This window comes from Bidens hawaiensis, unplaced genomic scaffold (assembly GCF_021521415.1).
Source record: "Bidens hawaiensis isolate Kalapana, Puna unplaced genomic scaffold, B.hawaiensis_p1.1 tig00018425_1, whole genome shotgun sequence".
In the NCBI taxonomy this organism is placed as follows: Eukaryota; Viridiplantae; Streptophyta; class Magnoliopsida; order Asterales; family Asteraceae; genus Bidens; species Bidens hawaiensis.
Genome location: NW_027492783.1, coordinates 176,645 through 190,981, shown reverse-complemented (window position 1 = coordinate 190,981; position 14,337 = coordinate 176,645). Strand labels below are relative to the sequence as shown.

The following is a 14,337-nucleotide window of genomic DNA, read 5'->3' as shown; positions in this document are numbered from 1 at the left end:
ACCTGGCTCGGATAGCCACTAGCTATTTTGTTTCGTGTAATAATATATATTTTTGTTGGTCGTTCAAAAAATATTGCTGCAGACTGGTCATTTTTAAAACCCATTTTGAACGCACATATTTTCGTTAAAACCTAAGCTTGACCTAAACCAAATAATCAGTTTCTAAAACAACTTAAACTCATCATCTTCCGAACCTAATATGAACAGTTATCCCACCCAGTTTGATATTTGATCATTCAAGGTATTTTGTTAAAAATCTGTGCCGTGCCTGATATCAGTTCCAAGTACCGCATCTTTCAATAGTAACACAATTTATATAACACAAAATGATAAGGTACAACTTTTGGTGGTTAAATGATTGTCCCTTTGTTATTGAAGATGACACTTTAAAAGTGATTTGATATCTTACCCTCCCCACTATCTTTGATGCTATCATGTTGAAAAGGCGGGCCTACGAACAAGTCGACAAATGCCAGCTCTCATTATATGTTTTTTCCTAAAAAAATCTGTTTCCGGGAATGACCACAAATGGCTGGCCCGCCCTGAACAATTTGTCGAGCTTAACTACTAGCGTAGAAATAATTTCAGGATATATTTCACCGACTAATCCAATGACCGATATCAGATAACAAAGTCCACACATACGTTGCATAAGAGAAAAAAAACAGACATGGTTTTCATTTGTAGAACGAGCACAAAAGGCAAGCAGTACTAGAATGATGGATCATCTAAACACTGACTCGAGTATAGTAAAATTGACAAGAAATAAATGGTGTTCAAAAACTAGGAAACATGCTCGGGTTCTAGAATGACACCTTTTTTCTCATGCATAATTCAAACGAAATATGTCGTTGAACACATAAAAGCTTCCTTGTGGTGTTGGCATCAAATGAAACATCTGCATCAAAGCCAGACAAAACAAAAACACATCATAAGAAACGGGTCAATTCTTGAGTTTTATGGCGTTTATCTCTAACAGGTTAAATTCATAAGTCGACTAAAAAAGGACACCAACAGATGAATCAAACGGATCAAAAGTTGCTCAATGTATATTATCATGCATAAAGTGATAAAACCTCTAAAATTCCTATTACTCAAAAAACTAGATTATCAATATAACAACATTTAACCATATCTTACACAGCAGTTATATATACAAATTACAAAATAGCATCAGATATTAGTTATTACCCGTTTATCCCATTACCCAACTCACCATAACCACCCACTTTGCCACGACTACAATCTACATTTAGTCATTGAAATTTACATGTGTGTGTGATATAATATGCAAGATGAAAAACTTAATTAACTGTTTTCTAGAAAGATCTTCTGCAATACAAGATAGCATCTGGTGTGACACTCTCATACTTGCCTTAAATGGTGAATTTGGATGTAACATTCTTATGTGTAGACATGGCAGGTAAAAAATTGAGAAAACAAAGACAGAAGCATAATATCTCATTAATCTTCTCCCCATGAAGAAATAACAGCACAATTAATGCCACGAAATTCCAAAGTAACAAACACATATGCAGATTTATTTGTCCATTGACATTTATAGCATCAGAAATCATAACTTAATATATATAGAACCATGGTTGATGTAATTAGTAGTTGGAAGCACTATGGAAACAAGTTCTATGAGTTCCAAACTCGTCATAACTTCGCACTTTAGAGCAAGTTATAGCCTAATTATGCAAGCAATATGAGAAATGTTGCACTTTAAAGAATCTAAGCAAACACTCAAGCATTCTCATCCCACCCACTATCTCCAAACCAAAAATTACACTAAAACTCACTTTATTTTCTCTTTCCATTTCAATTAAATAATAATTTTTATACCTTTTATCATTACATTTTCTCTTTCTTTCACTCACAACCACTTTCAAAATATATTAAAAAATTATAGGGGATGAATAGTAACTTTTCAAATATATAGAAAAATCACTACTTTTTCTAAAATATAAAAACTCCTCACTCACAACACCCTGAATCACTCTCTAAATTATAAAAACACACCTCACATAATATGAGGGGTTGGATGAGAATGCTCTCAAAATACCATATGCATTACAAAGAATCCAACGTCCCCTGCCAATATAAACTATTAGGCATCTATCCTTGACTATTTCTCAATAACATCCCACACTCCTCATATGTTCTTACAAGCTTAACAGTCTCACTGTGTATCACCATAAGCTACAGGTTCTCAATACTTGAAATAGTTATTAATAAACTTAATATGTATCCACAATACTGCAAGAGTTAACTTAAACATCTTCAAATTATATTTCAATATGTTACAATCAATCACAAAATGCACATCATGAATAGACATAGACAGGTTCAAAGACAGCCGTAAGACAGATCACTAACGATACGCACATACACTGGCACTGTGAACTAAGATCGCACTTAGGTATAAAGAAACATTGCACATTATCAGAATTAAGAGCACATTAACATAATAATGTCATCAAATACTGTAAAAGCAAATAAACACATTCGTTTAAAAAAAACTAAAAACCGCATAAAATCTTGTCAAGCATCCGCTTCAAATCTGCACCTATAGACACTAAAATCAACTATCGAAAACCTAACCCTAACCTATAGCATCTAACTGCTTAATCAACATATTAACTTAAAATCCTAAATCCTCAACGAAACATTCGTTTAAAAAAAACTAAAAACCGCATAAAATCTTGTCAAGCATCCGCTTCAAATCTGCACCTATAGACACTAAAATCAACTATCGAAAACCTAACCCTAACCTATAGCATCTAACTGCTTAATCAACATATTAACTTAAAATCCTAAATCCTCAACGTCACACAAACGAAATCAATCGCAGATAAGGTGTTTGACGATATATCATATAGAGGAACAATGCACATCACAGTAGAATTAACAGCACATTAACAACATAACTTCATCAAAAACCGCAACTAAAACAAAACCACAATATCAACCGTATAAAATCGTCAAGCATCCACTACAAATCTGCACCTACAAACACTAAACTCAACTATCAAAAACCTAACCCTAACCTATAGCATCTAACTACTTAATCAACATATTAACCTAAAATCCTAATCCTCAACATCACACAAACAAATTCAATCGCACATAAAGTGTTTGACAATACAGCATATAGAAGAACAATGCGCGTTACAGTAAAATTAACAGCACATTAACAAAATAACTTCATTGAAAACCGCAATATCAATAGTACGAAATCGTCAAGCATCCACTACAAATCTACACCTACAAACACTAAACTCAACTATCAAAAACCTAACCCTAACCTATAACATCTAACTGCTTAATCAACATATTAACCTAGAACCAAAATCCTAAATCCTCAACATCACACAAACTAAATCAATCGTACATAAGGTGTTTGACGATACAACATATAGAGAAACAATGCACATTACAGTAGAATCAACAAAACATTAACAAAATAGCTTTATCAAAAACTGCAATATCAACCATATAAAATCGCCAAGCATCCACTACAAATCTGCACCTACAAACACTAAAAATCAACTATCACAAGCCTAACCCTTACCTATAGCATATAACTATTAAATCAAAACATTAACCCTAAAATCCTAAATCCTCAACATCACACAAACGATATCAATTGCACATAAGGTGTTTGACGATATAGCATATAGAGAAACATTGCACATTACATTAACAAAATAACTTAAACAAAAACCGCAATTCAAACAAAACCGCGATATCAACCGTATAAAATCATCAAACATCCACTACAAATCTGCACCTACAAACAAAAAAATCAACTATCGAAAACCTAACCCTAACCGATAGCATCTAATTACTTAATCAACATACTAACCTAAAATCCAAAATCCTAAATCCTAAATCCTCAACATCACACAAACTAAATCAATCGCACATATAGTGTTTGACGATATAGAAGAACAATGCACATTACATTAACAACATAACTTCATCAAAAAACCGCAATTCAAACAAAACCGCGATATCAACCGTATAAAATAATCAAACAAACACAAAACTCAACTATTAAAAACCTAACCCTAACCTATAACATCTAACTATTCAATCAAATCACTCACACACAACGTGTTCAAACAATATACCTGACTGAACCTAAATCCTAAACATCACACAAACGAAATCAATCGCACATAAGGCGTTTGACGATATAGAGGAACAATGCACATTACAGTAGAATTAACAGCACATTAACAAAATAACTTAATCAAAAACCGCGATATCAACCGTATAAAATTGTCAAACATCCACTACAAATCTGCACCTACAAACACTAAACTCAACTATCAAAAACCTAACCCTAACTTATAACATCTAACTATCCAACCAAATCACTCACACACAACGTGTTCAAACAATATACCTGACTGAACCTGAGCGCGTGTTGTTCACCAGCCAGCTGCAAATTACCACTAACGAACACAAGCATACCGCCAGCAGGACCAGACGGCTGGCAATCAACAGTAGTGATGCTATGCTTACACTGCTGGAACGGGAGTGACGTCAGCTTAGCAACGATGCTCTGTGAGCCTTGGATCTTCTGGCCTTCGAAGGTTAACATGGAAGAGTCCTGGTAGAGGTTAGCTAGTCCGCCACGGTTCGTGTCGAACGTCGAGTAGTAGTGTTCCACGAAGGCTTTGGCTAGTGCGTCTGGATCCATTGATATTGTTATCTCCGCCTTGGTTTGTTATGATTTTGAGTTTGATTTTGATTTTGATTTTGATTTTGATTTGAATGGTGTGTTGTGTGAGAGTGTGGTTGGTTGGTTGGTTGGTTGGTTCAAACCTAGCTGAGTATACACGCTACTGAACTGGGCCGGGTTAATGGATGGGCTTTTTACTATAGGGAAATGAAAATCATCAAAATTAGAGGTGCGCAAAATACCCGGTACTTCCGGATCTGACCTGAAATCGGTTCCTACGTATAACTATATCTGGTATTGGATTACGCCCTAGACTTGTACCCAGAACTGGACCTGACCCGAACCCGCAGGAACTGGTTCCACCTTTACCCAGTCAAAACTCGACCCCACACTACCCGAAACACGAAAAAAACCCGGAAAACCAGGTCAAATCCCAGACTATACCTGGAACCGTTCTCACCCGTACCTGACCCGCGAGTATGACCTGGTATTGGATTCTCCCCAAACATGTACTCGGTGGCGGAGCTGGCTTGGGACCCGACCATATCTGAAACCCGGTCAAATACCATACTATACTTGCAACATGTTCTTACCCGTACCCGACCCGCGGGTTTGACCTGGTATTGGATTTCTCCCAGGGCATGTACTCGGAACTGGAGCTGCTATTGGATTTGCTTGGGACCTAACCCTACCCGAAACCCGGTTAAATACTCAACTATACCTAAAATCGGCTCCTACCCGACCCGATTTTGTTTTTTGTTGACTATGCGCGGAACCGGTTCCTACAAAAGACCCGGTTTGTGCACCTCTAATCAAAATTATTATTTAAGTTGGAAAAGTCGTATGAGTTTCACGAAAAGCAAGAGTATTTCAAATGTGACATATGGGTGATACATTTGGGTTGTAGGGGTTTTGTTTTATAGACGGGCTTAGTGAGGGGTCAACAATTTGTTGACACAGAGACATTTTTTTCAAAAGAGGAAATGACTACCCAGACACATTGTGATGGGAAACTTATAAGTCATGGCCGTTAAGTGGGGGTAAAGTTTGAGTTGTGGATGCTAACGGTAGGGCCGACCTTTAGGGAGGGCTGGGTGGTTGATGGCCCCCGGCCCGACACCCCGTTAGGTCCGAAATTTTAAAAAAAATATATGTATTTTTATGAAAAACAAAATGTATATTTAATGTTTAAACTCAATTGCATAACAACTAGTTTGTCTTAGTGGCAAAAGGGTATTACTCCCAAACAAAAGTTTGTGGGTTCCAATCTCATTTTAAACATGTTTAAGCCTATTTTTATAAAATGTTTTTTACACAACCAAAATCATAACCAAGTATGCCTATTTAAAAATTAAATTGTAGCCAACAAAATAATCATTTTACTTGAGGCCCAAAACATTTTTCGTCTTCGGCCCAAAAAAAATTTTGGCTTCTCGGAGATGGGCTGGCTAACGGGAGGTAGCATTTAGAGGCTGAGCCGACTATACCGAAGAAAATGTCTAGGGCTCTAAACGTTTCGGTAGATGTTTTCTCTTTGAAAAATGTCATGTGTCAGCAAATTGTTGGTCTGTCTGTGGATCGGCTATCGGAGGAAACACCTACATCCCAAATGTTTCATCCATGTGTCGCCTTCTTAAGCTCTTGATTTCGTGAAATCTCTATTGTCCTGACTTTTGCATGTTTATTTGGCTTTTTCCACTTGGTCGGTAGTCATTTTGGTTGTTTTCCATTTAATAGATCACGCCACTGAGTTGGGTTGGGTTAACAGCCATGCATTTTATATGGACTTTTGATATTTAGTGAGATCCGTAAGGTTTAGGGGGTGTTTGGGATTCCTTATTTTACATTCTTATAACTTTTTATTAAGTTAATAAGTTAAAACATTGTAACTTATGAAACTTTTCTTCTAACCATTTAAGCAATCATATACATCTTATTACTTTTCAAAAAATTTATAAGTTATAAGTTGGTGAATATTAGCAATCTCATACACCCCTTTAGAATTGTTGAACAACTAGTGAGCTTCCATGGCTATGAGACAAAATTTCAATGCTATTGGTTCAGTTTGTTATGATATCGACAATCACTATAGTAACTGAAATATAACACTACTAATTTAAAAAAAAAACAACAAAAAAACATATTAAAGCAAAGTCTGCGGGTATGTTTGGCAAAACGAGCTGCTAGCTGTAGCTGGAAGCTGGTGACTTGAAGCTGGTAGATGTAGCTTTTTAGATATATTTAGATGTTTGGCAGAGTAGCTGAAGCTTTTAATAAAACGTATAAAATTAATAAAATGGGCATAACTAAAAACAATAATGATAAATGTATTTATTTGGGAAGTTATTTAAGTAAATTAAAATACTGAAAGCTTTTAGTTTTTTCTAAACGCTACTAGTAGAAGTTTTAAGTTTTAAGCTTTATCTCCTGACCTAAAATCTTTAAGCTCTTTAAACCAAACAGAGTTTTTAATTGAGTATGATCTTTTTCTTAAAAACTTGAAGCTATAAGCTCTTAAAAACTTCTTGTCAAACATACCTTACATTTTCATTCAAGTATAGTTATTTAATTTATTTAATTCTAAATTTTCTTTGGAAATGTTTGTCATGTCCTCTGTTTACTTGTACTTGTTATGAACAAGTGTGAAAGGAGTTATCCGGAGCCAGGTATTTTACAAAACCAAAGCCGCACTCGATTACTATGTTTCTTTAGAAACAAGTGACAACACGGCTAAAGTTATTGTGGGTCATCAAAGGTATTTCTTTTAACATTAACGTCAATGGTAGAGGTCGCGTGTTCAAATATGTGCAATGGACTAGAATTATTGGTGTAAATTTTGTTTGAGTAACATTTGTTGTTAAAAAATTATTTTATTAACCTTTTTGGTAAATTCACAAATTAACATGTTAATCGAGTATTAATCTAGTTATATTTTATGTCACTACTAGGAATAATCAGTAAATTCTTTTTTTGTTTTTTGCAAAGAATCTTAATTTTTATAATTCTTCAATCTATAGGGCTCTCAAAAAGGTTGAGATACCCATTACTTAATAAGTTATTAACTAGCATTACTTGAAAAATGTTATGAAATTGGTCACATTAACATTCGGTGCTATTTAGGATAATCATTTCCAAAAGGCAAGGTTTGTTTTTTTTTAAGTAGAATCGTCATAATAAAAGTAAAAGCTAGTTGTACTGTAAAATTATTTTTGCTTTAGTGGGAGACAATATTATAAACTTGGCTAATTTATGGGGGAAAAGTATTTAGTGTGACTAACTTTATGCTATATTAGTTTTCAGATGTAATTAATTTATGTAAGTTATAATACATGCTGGTTATGTTTTTTCTTTTTTAAATGTTCATACGAGTCTACCAAATATCTTTAAAATGTGAACAGTATATGTGATAGCATCAATATATTATATTTTGATGACGTATGTCTGGATTGGCCTCAACAATTGAGTTTAAACTCGGATGGGATCTCATATCCTCTCATATATAATCTCATCCGTCTTTAGAGGTTTTAACGTAGGACTACATTTTTCTTTTTGATTTCCACATTGTTATCTTTGCTCACGCTTACTATATCCAATGCGGACCTAAGATTTTTTTCATTGGGGTTGGTGTTTTTGTTGCTCGGGTGGGTGGCTTTTAATTAGACGTTTGAATGTCTGCTTTGGTTCGGGTTGGGTTATAAACAATAACTTGGCATTACATACAAGATATTAAAAACTATCCGGTCAGTTGACCTCCCACCCTATACAGAATACCCGAAACCCAAGGGGTTCTCAACTCTCAATAGCTAGATTTACATATTCACAACATAGTTTTTAAACTGGAAATTCATTCATACACAACATAAACGTTCAATCGATGTATAACATCTAGTACAAATCAAGTGTGGAACCTAAAACGTATCATAAATTATATGCCTTATAATGAAGCATAAGCATTGGGATATCGTATGCATTCATATTGTTGAGTAAGTTATAGTTTCCATAACTTATATAAAACGGGTTTAAGAAAACACGGCATTAACATCATATGTAACTTTTAACAATTAACCATAATAAATGCATACGGCAAGTACATACAACGTTTAACATATCATGTTTCAGACATACATAATAAGTCAAATATTTTGACGTCAAGATTTGCCAACATAATTATAGGGTCGTGACTCGTGACCACCTTGTGAATGATCGTCATCACTCCATCAAACTAGCCGACACTAACAAGTCTTTAATGCAGTAGTATAATCGATGTCAAGCCACAAAAGCACTGTGTGTAACCATATCTTAGTTGTAAGCCGTGCCCATAAAGGACCATACGTCTATAAAGGACACAACAAATTTTTTACAACGTATTGACTTGTTAAAATGTTACCATTTTTATTTACCATTAAACCATCACCATACCAATTCATTCACAAAACATTTCATTCATAAAGCATTTTAAGATTGTTACTAAGTATGCACATTACCTAAAGAAGGTTAAAAATGGGTTATACATTGCCAATAACTTATGAAAAACAAGATTAATTATTGATGTTCCCAAATAGCCAATAACTTATGTAAAAGTAACCAAAGAAAATAAAAAAGAAACAAAAATATCGAGTTATCACATATAAGTAACAAGTAGCATTATAAAAAACATAAAATAATATCGAGTTATCACATAAGTAACAAGTAGCATTATAAAAAACATAAAATACTTACAACTTTCATGAATACATTATTTTAGTAGACCATTTCAACTATAAAAAATGATAATAATAAATTCATTTAAAACCTAATGAATTTTATAAAATAAAACATTTCCAAACCTTTTTTTAATAACCAACACTCCTAATCATGTAACGAAAACTAACGAAATTATCATTCTTACTATTCGAATTGTGATCTCCCCATTAAAGAAACATTTAGGGAAACCCTCTATGACTATCCCACCAAAATGACGGGATTATCCAAAGTTTGTTACCATTTCATAAGTTTATCTACATGACAATCATATTTATTTTTGTATTCACAAAACAAGAAATATGCCAAATCTAGTAATAAAACAAGTCGTTGTCCTACTTATTTGATAAAAGGTAGATATTATGTAACACGAGTTGCAAATCTCATACATGTTGAAATTAATAATTTGCAAATGATGAAAGTAATGGTGGCCTGGTGGGCCTTGGTGGCCCCTTTTGCCTTCCTTTGGATTTTTTTAGAAATATTAATATTATATATCTCCATGGCCCATGTTAAAAATATTGAACAAAATCCCTTTCATTTTACACGAAGGATATATAAAAAATCAAAAATCCAATTTATTATTTTGTTTCGTCGCTTATTCTATTTAGTCTTCTTTTGTAAATTGACACAAGTAGGTGTGCCGGTGGGCCGGTGGGCCGGTGGATACAACGTGGAGGTTTTCACATTACAAGAACTCCACTAATACTTGTATATGCATAGGTGTATCATAATTTCTCTTTTAGTTAAATAAATTAAAATTCCAAATTTGTCACATCCATAATTTATAAAAACTAAGTATATTTATCTGCACATTATAGTGGAGCGGGCTAAATACATTACTTGTTCGAAAGCTGATGTGGTTGTAGTGGTATTTGACGAAAAGTTGGTCGATATCGTTTCAATTTACTATGATAAAAGTTTTCAGATGGAAGTTGAAAGTCTATAAATTTATTGTGAAAGTCTGAAGCTTACGTGGACAAAATTTATAGTTTAAATATTTTAAAATATAAAAAAAATATTAAAGTTGAGAGACTAAAAGCTTCGTGACAAAAATTTGATGGTCAAAATTGTAAGGTTAAAAGTATTATGACAAAAATTTCATTAGGATGAGGTGGTGACTACTCAGGTGCTGTTTGTTTTTGCAGACATAAACTGTCTGCAAGCTGATTTCATCTGTTTTCATGTCTGCAACTGAAGATGTGGTCTGAAGATCTGCAAGCTGAAAATATAAGACTGTTTGTTTTTATAAGCTGATACTGTCTGCATAACTGTCAAACTTATCTCACAAGATAGAAGTCATTTATTCAAGTTACATCTAGTTTTTAGTCTTTGCTTGCCATGCCGATTTGGTTTTGGTGGGTGGTGGAAGGTGGTGGTGGTGGATGGTGGTAGTGGCGGCGGACGGTGGGTAGTGGCGGTGGATGGTGGTGGTGGACAATGGGTGGTGGTGATGGATGGTTTTGGTTGGTGGTGGACGGTGGTGGTGATGGATGGTGGTGGTGGTGGGTGATGGATGGTGGTGGTGGCGGTGATGGATGGTGGTGGTGGTGATGGATGGTGGTGGTGATGGATGGTGGGTGGTGGACGGTGGTGGTGATGGATGGTGGTGGTGGTGGCGGACGGTGGTGGTGATGGATGGTGGGTGGTGGACGGTGGTGGTGATGGATGGTGGGTGGTGGACGGTGGTGGTGGCGGTGATGGATGGTGGTGGTGGTGGCGGTGATGGATGGTGGTGGTGGTGGGTGATGGATGGTGGTGGTGGCGGTGATGGATGGTGGTGGTGGTGGCGGACGGTGGTGGTGATGGATGGTGGGTGGTGGACGGTGGTGGTGATGGATGGTGGGTGGTGGACGGTGGTGGTGGCGGTGGATGGTGGTGGACGGTGGCGGCGGGGTACGGGGGTGGTGGTGGCGGCGTACGGTGGGTGGTGGTGTTGGCGGACGGTGGTAGGAGCAGTGGATGAGAGGGTGGCTGCAAAGGTTTTTTTGTGAAGATGTTTTAAGCAAGATTTCCTTGCTTTTCTTTTAAGATGAAAGAAGATAACTTCAGATCTGTTTTAAGAAAAAAAACAAACAGTCTTCAAGGGTAATGTCTGCGCGCCTGCAGACATTAGCTCCCTTGAAGATGTTTGAAGAAAAAACAAACACCCCCTCAGCCAACCAACCTATAAAGTAGTGTTACCTCAAAATAACCCAAAACTACTCGATTTAAGTTTTAAAGGGGGTGACATGCCCAGGTATCCACTCAGCAATTAATCAATATGATAATGCCACCTCAAGTCAACTAGAACCATGCCAACTAGGCAACTGCACTCCATCGAGCTCACCCGTGTACATATACTTGCTACACTACTTGGCCAAACCGGGTGCTACAAATCTTTAAGACCTTATGAATCCGAACATACCGAACTTGAGAGTTGCGTGGGGCCCACCAAGATGTATTGATATAGAGATTACACTACAAATAGACAAGCTTGTGAGTTCTTTTTCGTTAATAGTCAATTGTCAAACAACGACTATAAGTAAAAATACATTAGTATGTGTTATTCCCACCTTAGCAAATGAACAAAACTTTCAATATTATATGTTAACTATAGAAATAGAATTTCAAGCTTTTGTAGTTGTGTATTTTATTTAACAAAAATAATAATGAAAATAACAGAAGGCTTTGGCACATGTTGATGAAAAAAATATTGTTTCATTTTGTGTTCTATCAAAACTCAAAAATTTCATATCGTAACAGCTGAACTTGCAAAAAAAACCTGTCTCTCCAAATATCATATTACTTAGAGTTAATTATGGCATTAGTGCATCTGGTTTTTTCAAAGTAACAAGTTTGTGCATTAAAGTTTTCAAGTAATAGGTCTGGGTACCATGCTTTATTTTTTGTAACACAACTATGTAATAACACTGACACGCATCGAAACTTAACTGAGAATTGAGAAGCCCTCACATACCTAACATGTGAATGTATTATGATCATTTTTTAATTGTATTTGCCAAATAAACCATTTTTTCATACCAATACTCCTTTTAAAAATCCCTACTTGTATTCGTCACAATTCAAACAATCGTTTAAGAACTAACCAGGCGCCAATTACGATTGTAATATGTGGTTAATTCGAAGGAATGATTTCAATTTTGATTACCATATATCATAAAGGGAAAATTCTCAAAATAAGCGTTTATGAAAACGTTTTTCAGGTTTTAAGTGTCATTTGCAAAAAATTCCCAAAATAGGTATTATAAACTAGTCGTGACGAGTAATTTATGATTACACACGAGTAGTTTGTAGAACCAGCGAAAACTTGCCGCGTGTCCTTAAACTAACCGTAACGAGCAGGTTCACTTATCATTTGCTCGTCACGACTAAATAAGTTTCATGCATCGTAATCAATGCCTACGAGTAATTCATAAGTCATTTAGTCGCGACGACTAGATTATTTGGTTTACGTTCCCTACACGAGTAGTTTATTAATAGTTAACTCGTCGCGACTAGTTTATCTGGTTTACGTTCTCTACACGAGTAGTTTTTTAGTAGTTAACTCGTCGCGAATAGTTTAGCCTTACAATCTACTCGTCACATGTAAGGCCCCGTTACCGGTAGCCCTACTTTGGTGTTGGATTTACTCATAAACGCAGTTCTAAATATCAGAGTTAATTAAAACTTTACGCGGAACATAAACTTCAATCATAAAACATTACACAACTTTCAAATCTTGTCTTATCAAACATTCATAGTCGTTTAAAAACAAAACATAGTCTATTAAAACATCATAACATTTTCTTGAGACGCCAGTGTCTTCAATTCGATGCCATGTGTCCTCGTCAAGCGAACTGTCTCAATCTACTCACCTGCGTGCATATTAAAAGTCAGCTACGCTGAGTGAGTTATAGTTAATCACACATAATACAATACATTCCCTTACCTGCAATTATGCATCCGAAGATACATATTATCTACTTTACTAACTTACTTTCATTACATAATTGCACACATACGTTCATACTTTATTACTTTCATACTATATAATTACTGTCCGTTCTATCTCAGATATTATTAGGGTCTGGTCTCTCTTTCCTTTGTCTATCTCAGATATTATTAGGGTCTGTTCCCTTTCTTGTCTATATCAGATATTATTAAGGTTTGGTCCCTTTTTACTTCTCTATCTCATATATTATTAGGGTATGGTCCCTTCTATCTCAGATATTATTAGGGTTTGGTCCCTCTTTCTTCATCTTCGTACATACCGTCTTTACATACCCATAACATACATACTTTCTTTAATTATTCATACTTACTCATATGTTGTACATATATCTATCATACACATTTATCTATCATAAACCTACCTTCCTTTTTAGCATGTGCAATATCCGAAGATCGTTCACATACCGACAAGCTTTCATTCACATTTAAGATATACATACATAACATATAAATCATATAAGGCATACACTTACCAGTTAAGGTAAGTGTATTAACTATCACATCGAGTATGCACACAGCCCCGAAAACATAACAAGGAAATGGGGCTAGAAACTCACCTGAACACGGTTACGCTCTCCGTTAATCGTTATCCCTTTCTTCAGTTGTGCACGGCTGACTGTATAACAATTGCACGTATCAATTAACTATCACTACTTATATCATCTTTCTAGTCTTAGTTATTACCCACAACGAACGGGGGTCCGGGGGCAGCGCCCCTGGCAGCGGGGTTCTAGGGGCGGCAGCCCCTAGCAGGGTCCAAGGGGCAGAGCCCCTGGCTGGGGTCGAGCTGCCAGGTCAGCTTGGAAAAACTTTATTTACATTAACTGTCTTAACGCATTTTCCATCAGTATTTTAATTCATTTCTCAGCGAACTAACTTTTGGCGAGCTTAATATCAAGCGAATTTAACAT

At 35.6% G+C, this 14,337-nt stretch overlaps 1 protein-coding gene across 1 annotated transcript; it reads right to left on the bottom strand.

Annotated features, from left to right (window-relative positions):
• Positions 1-616: 616 nt before the first annotated feature.
• LOC143556029 (nuclear transport factor 2B) lies at positions 617-4,740 on the bottom strand. Its single transcript, XM_077045465.1, has 2 exons — positions 4,415-4,740; positions 617-898 (listed from the first exon to the last, which is right to left on the bottom strand). Exons 1-2 carry the CDS (start codon positions 4,709-4,711, stop codon positions 824-826), a joined length of 372 nt encoding a protein of 123 aa, XP_076901580.1. The 5' UTR covers positions 4,712-4,740; the 3' UTR covers positions 617-823.
• Between the last annotated feature and the right edge of the window lie 9,597 nt (positions 4,741-14,337).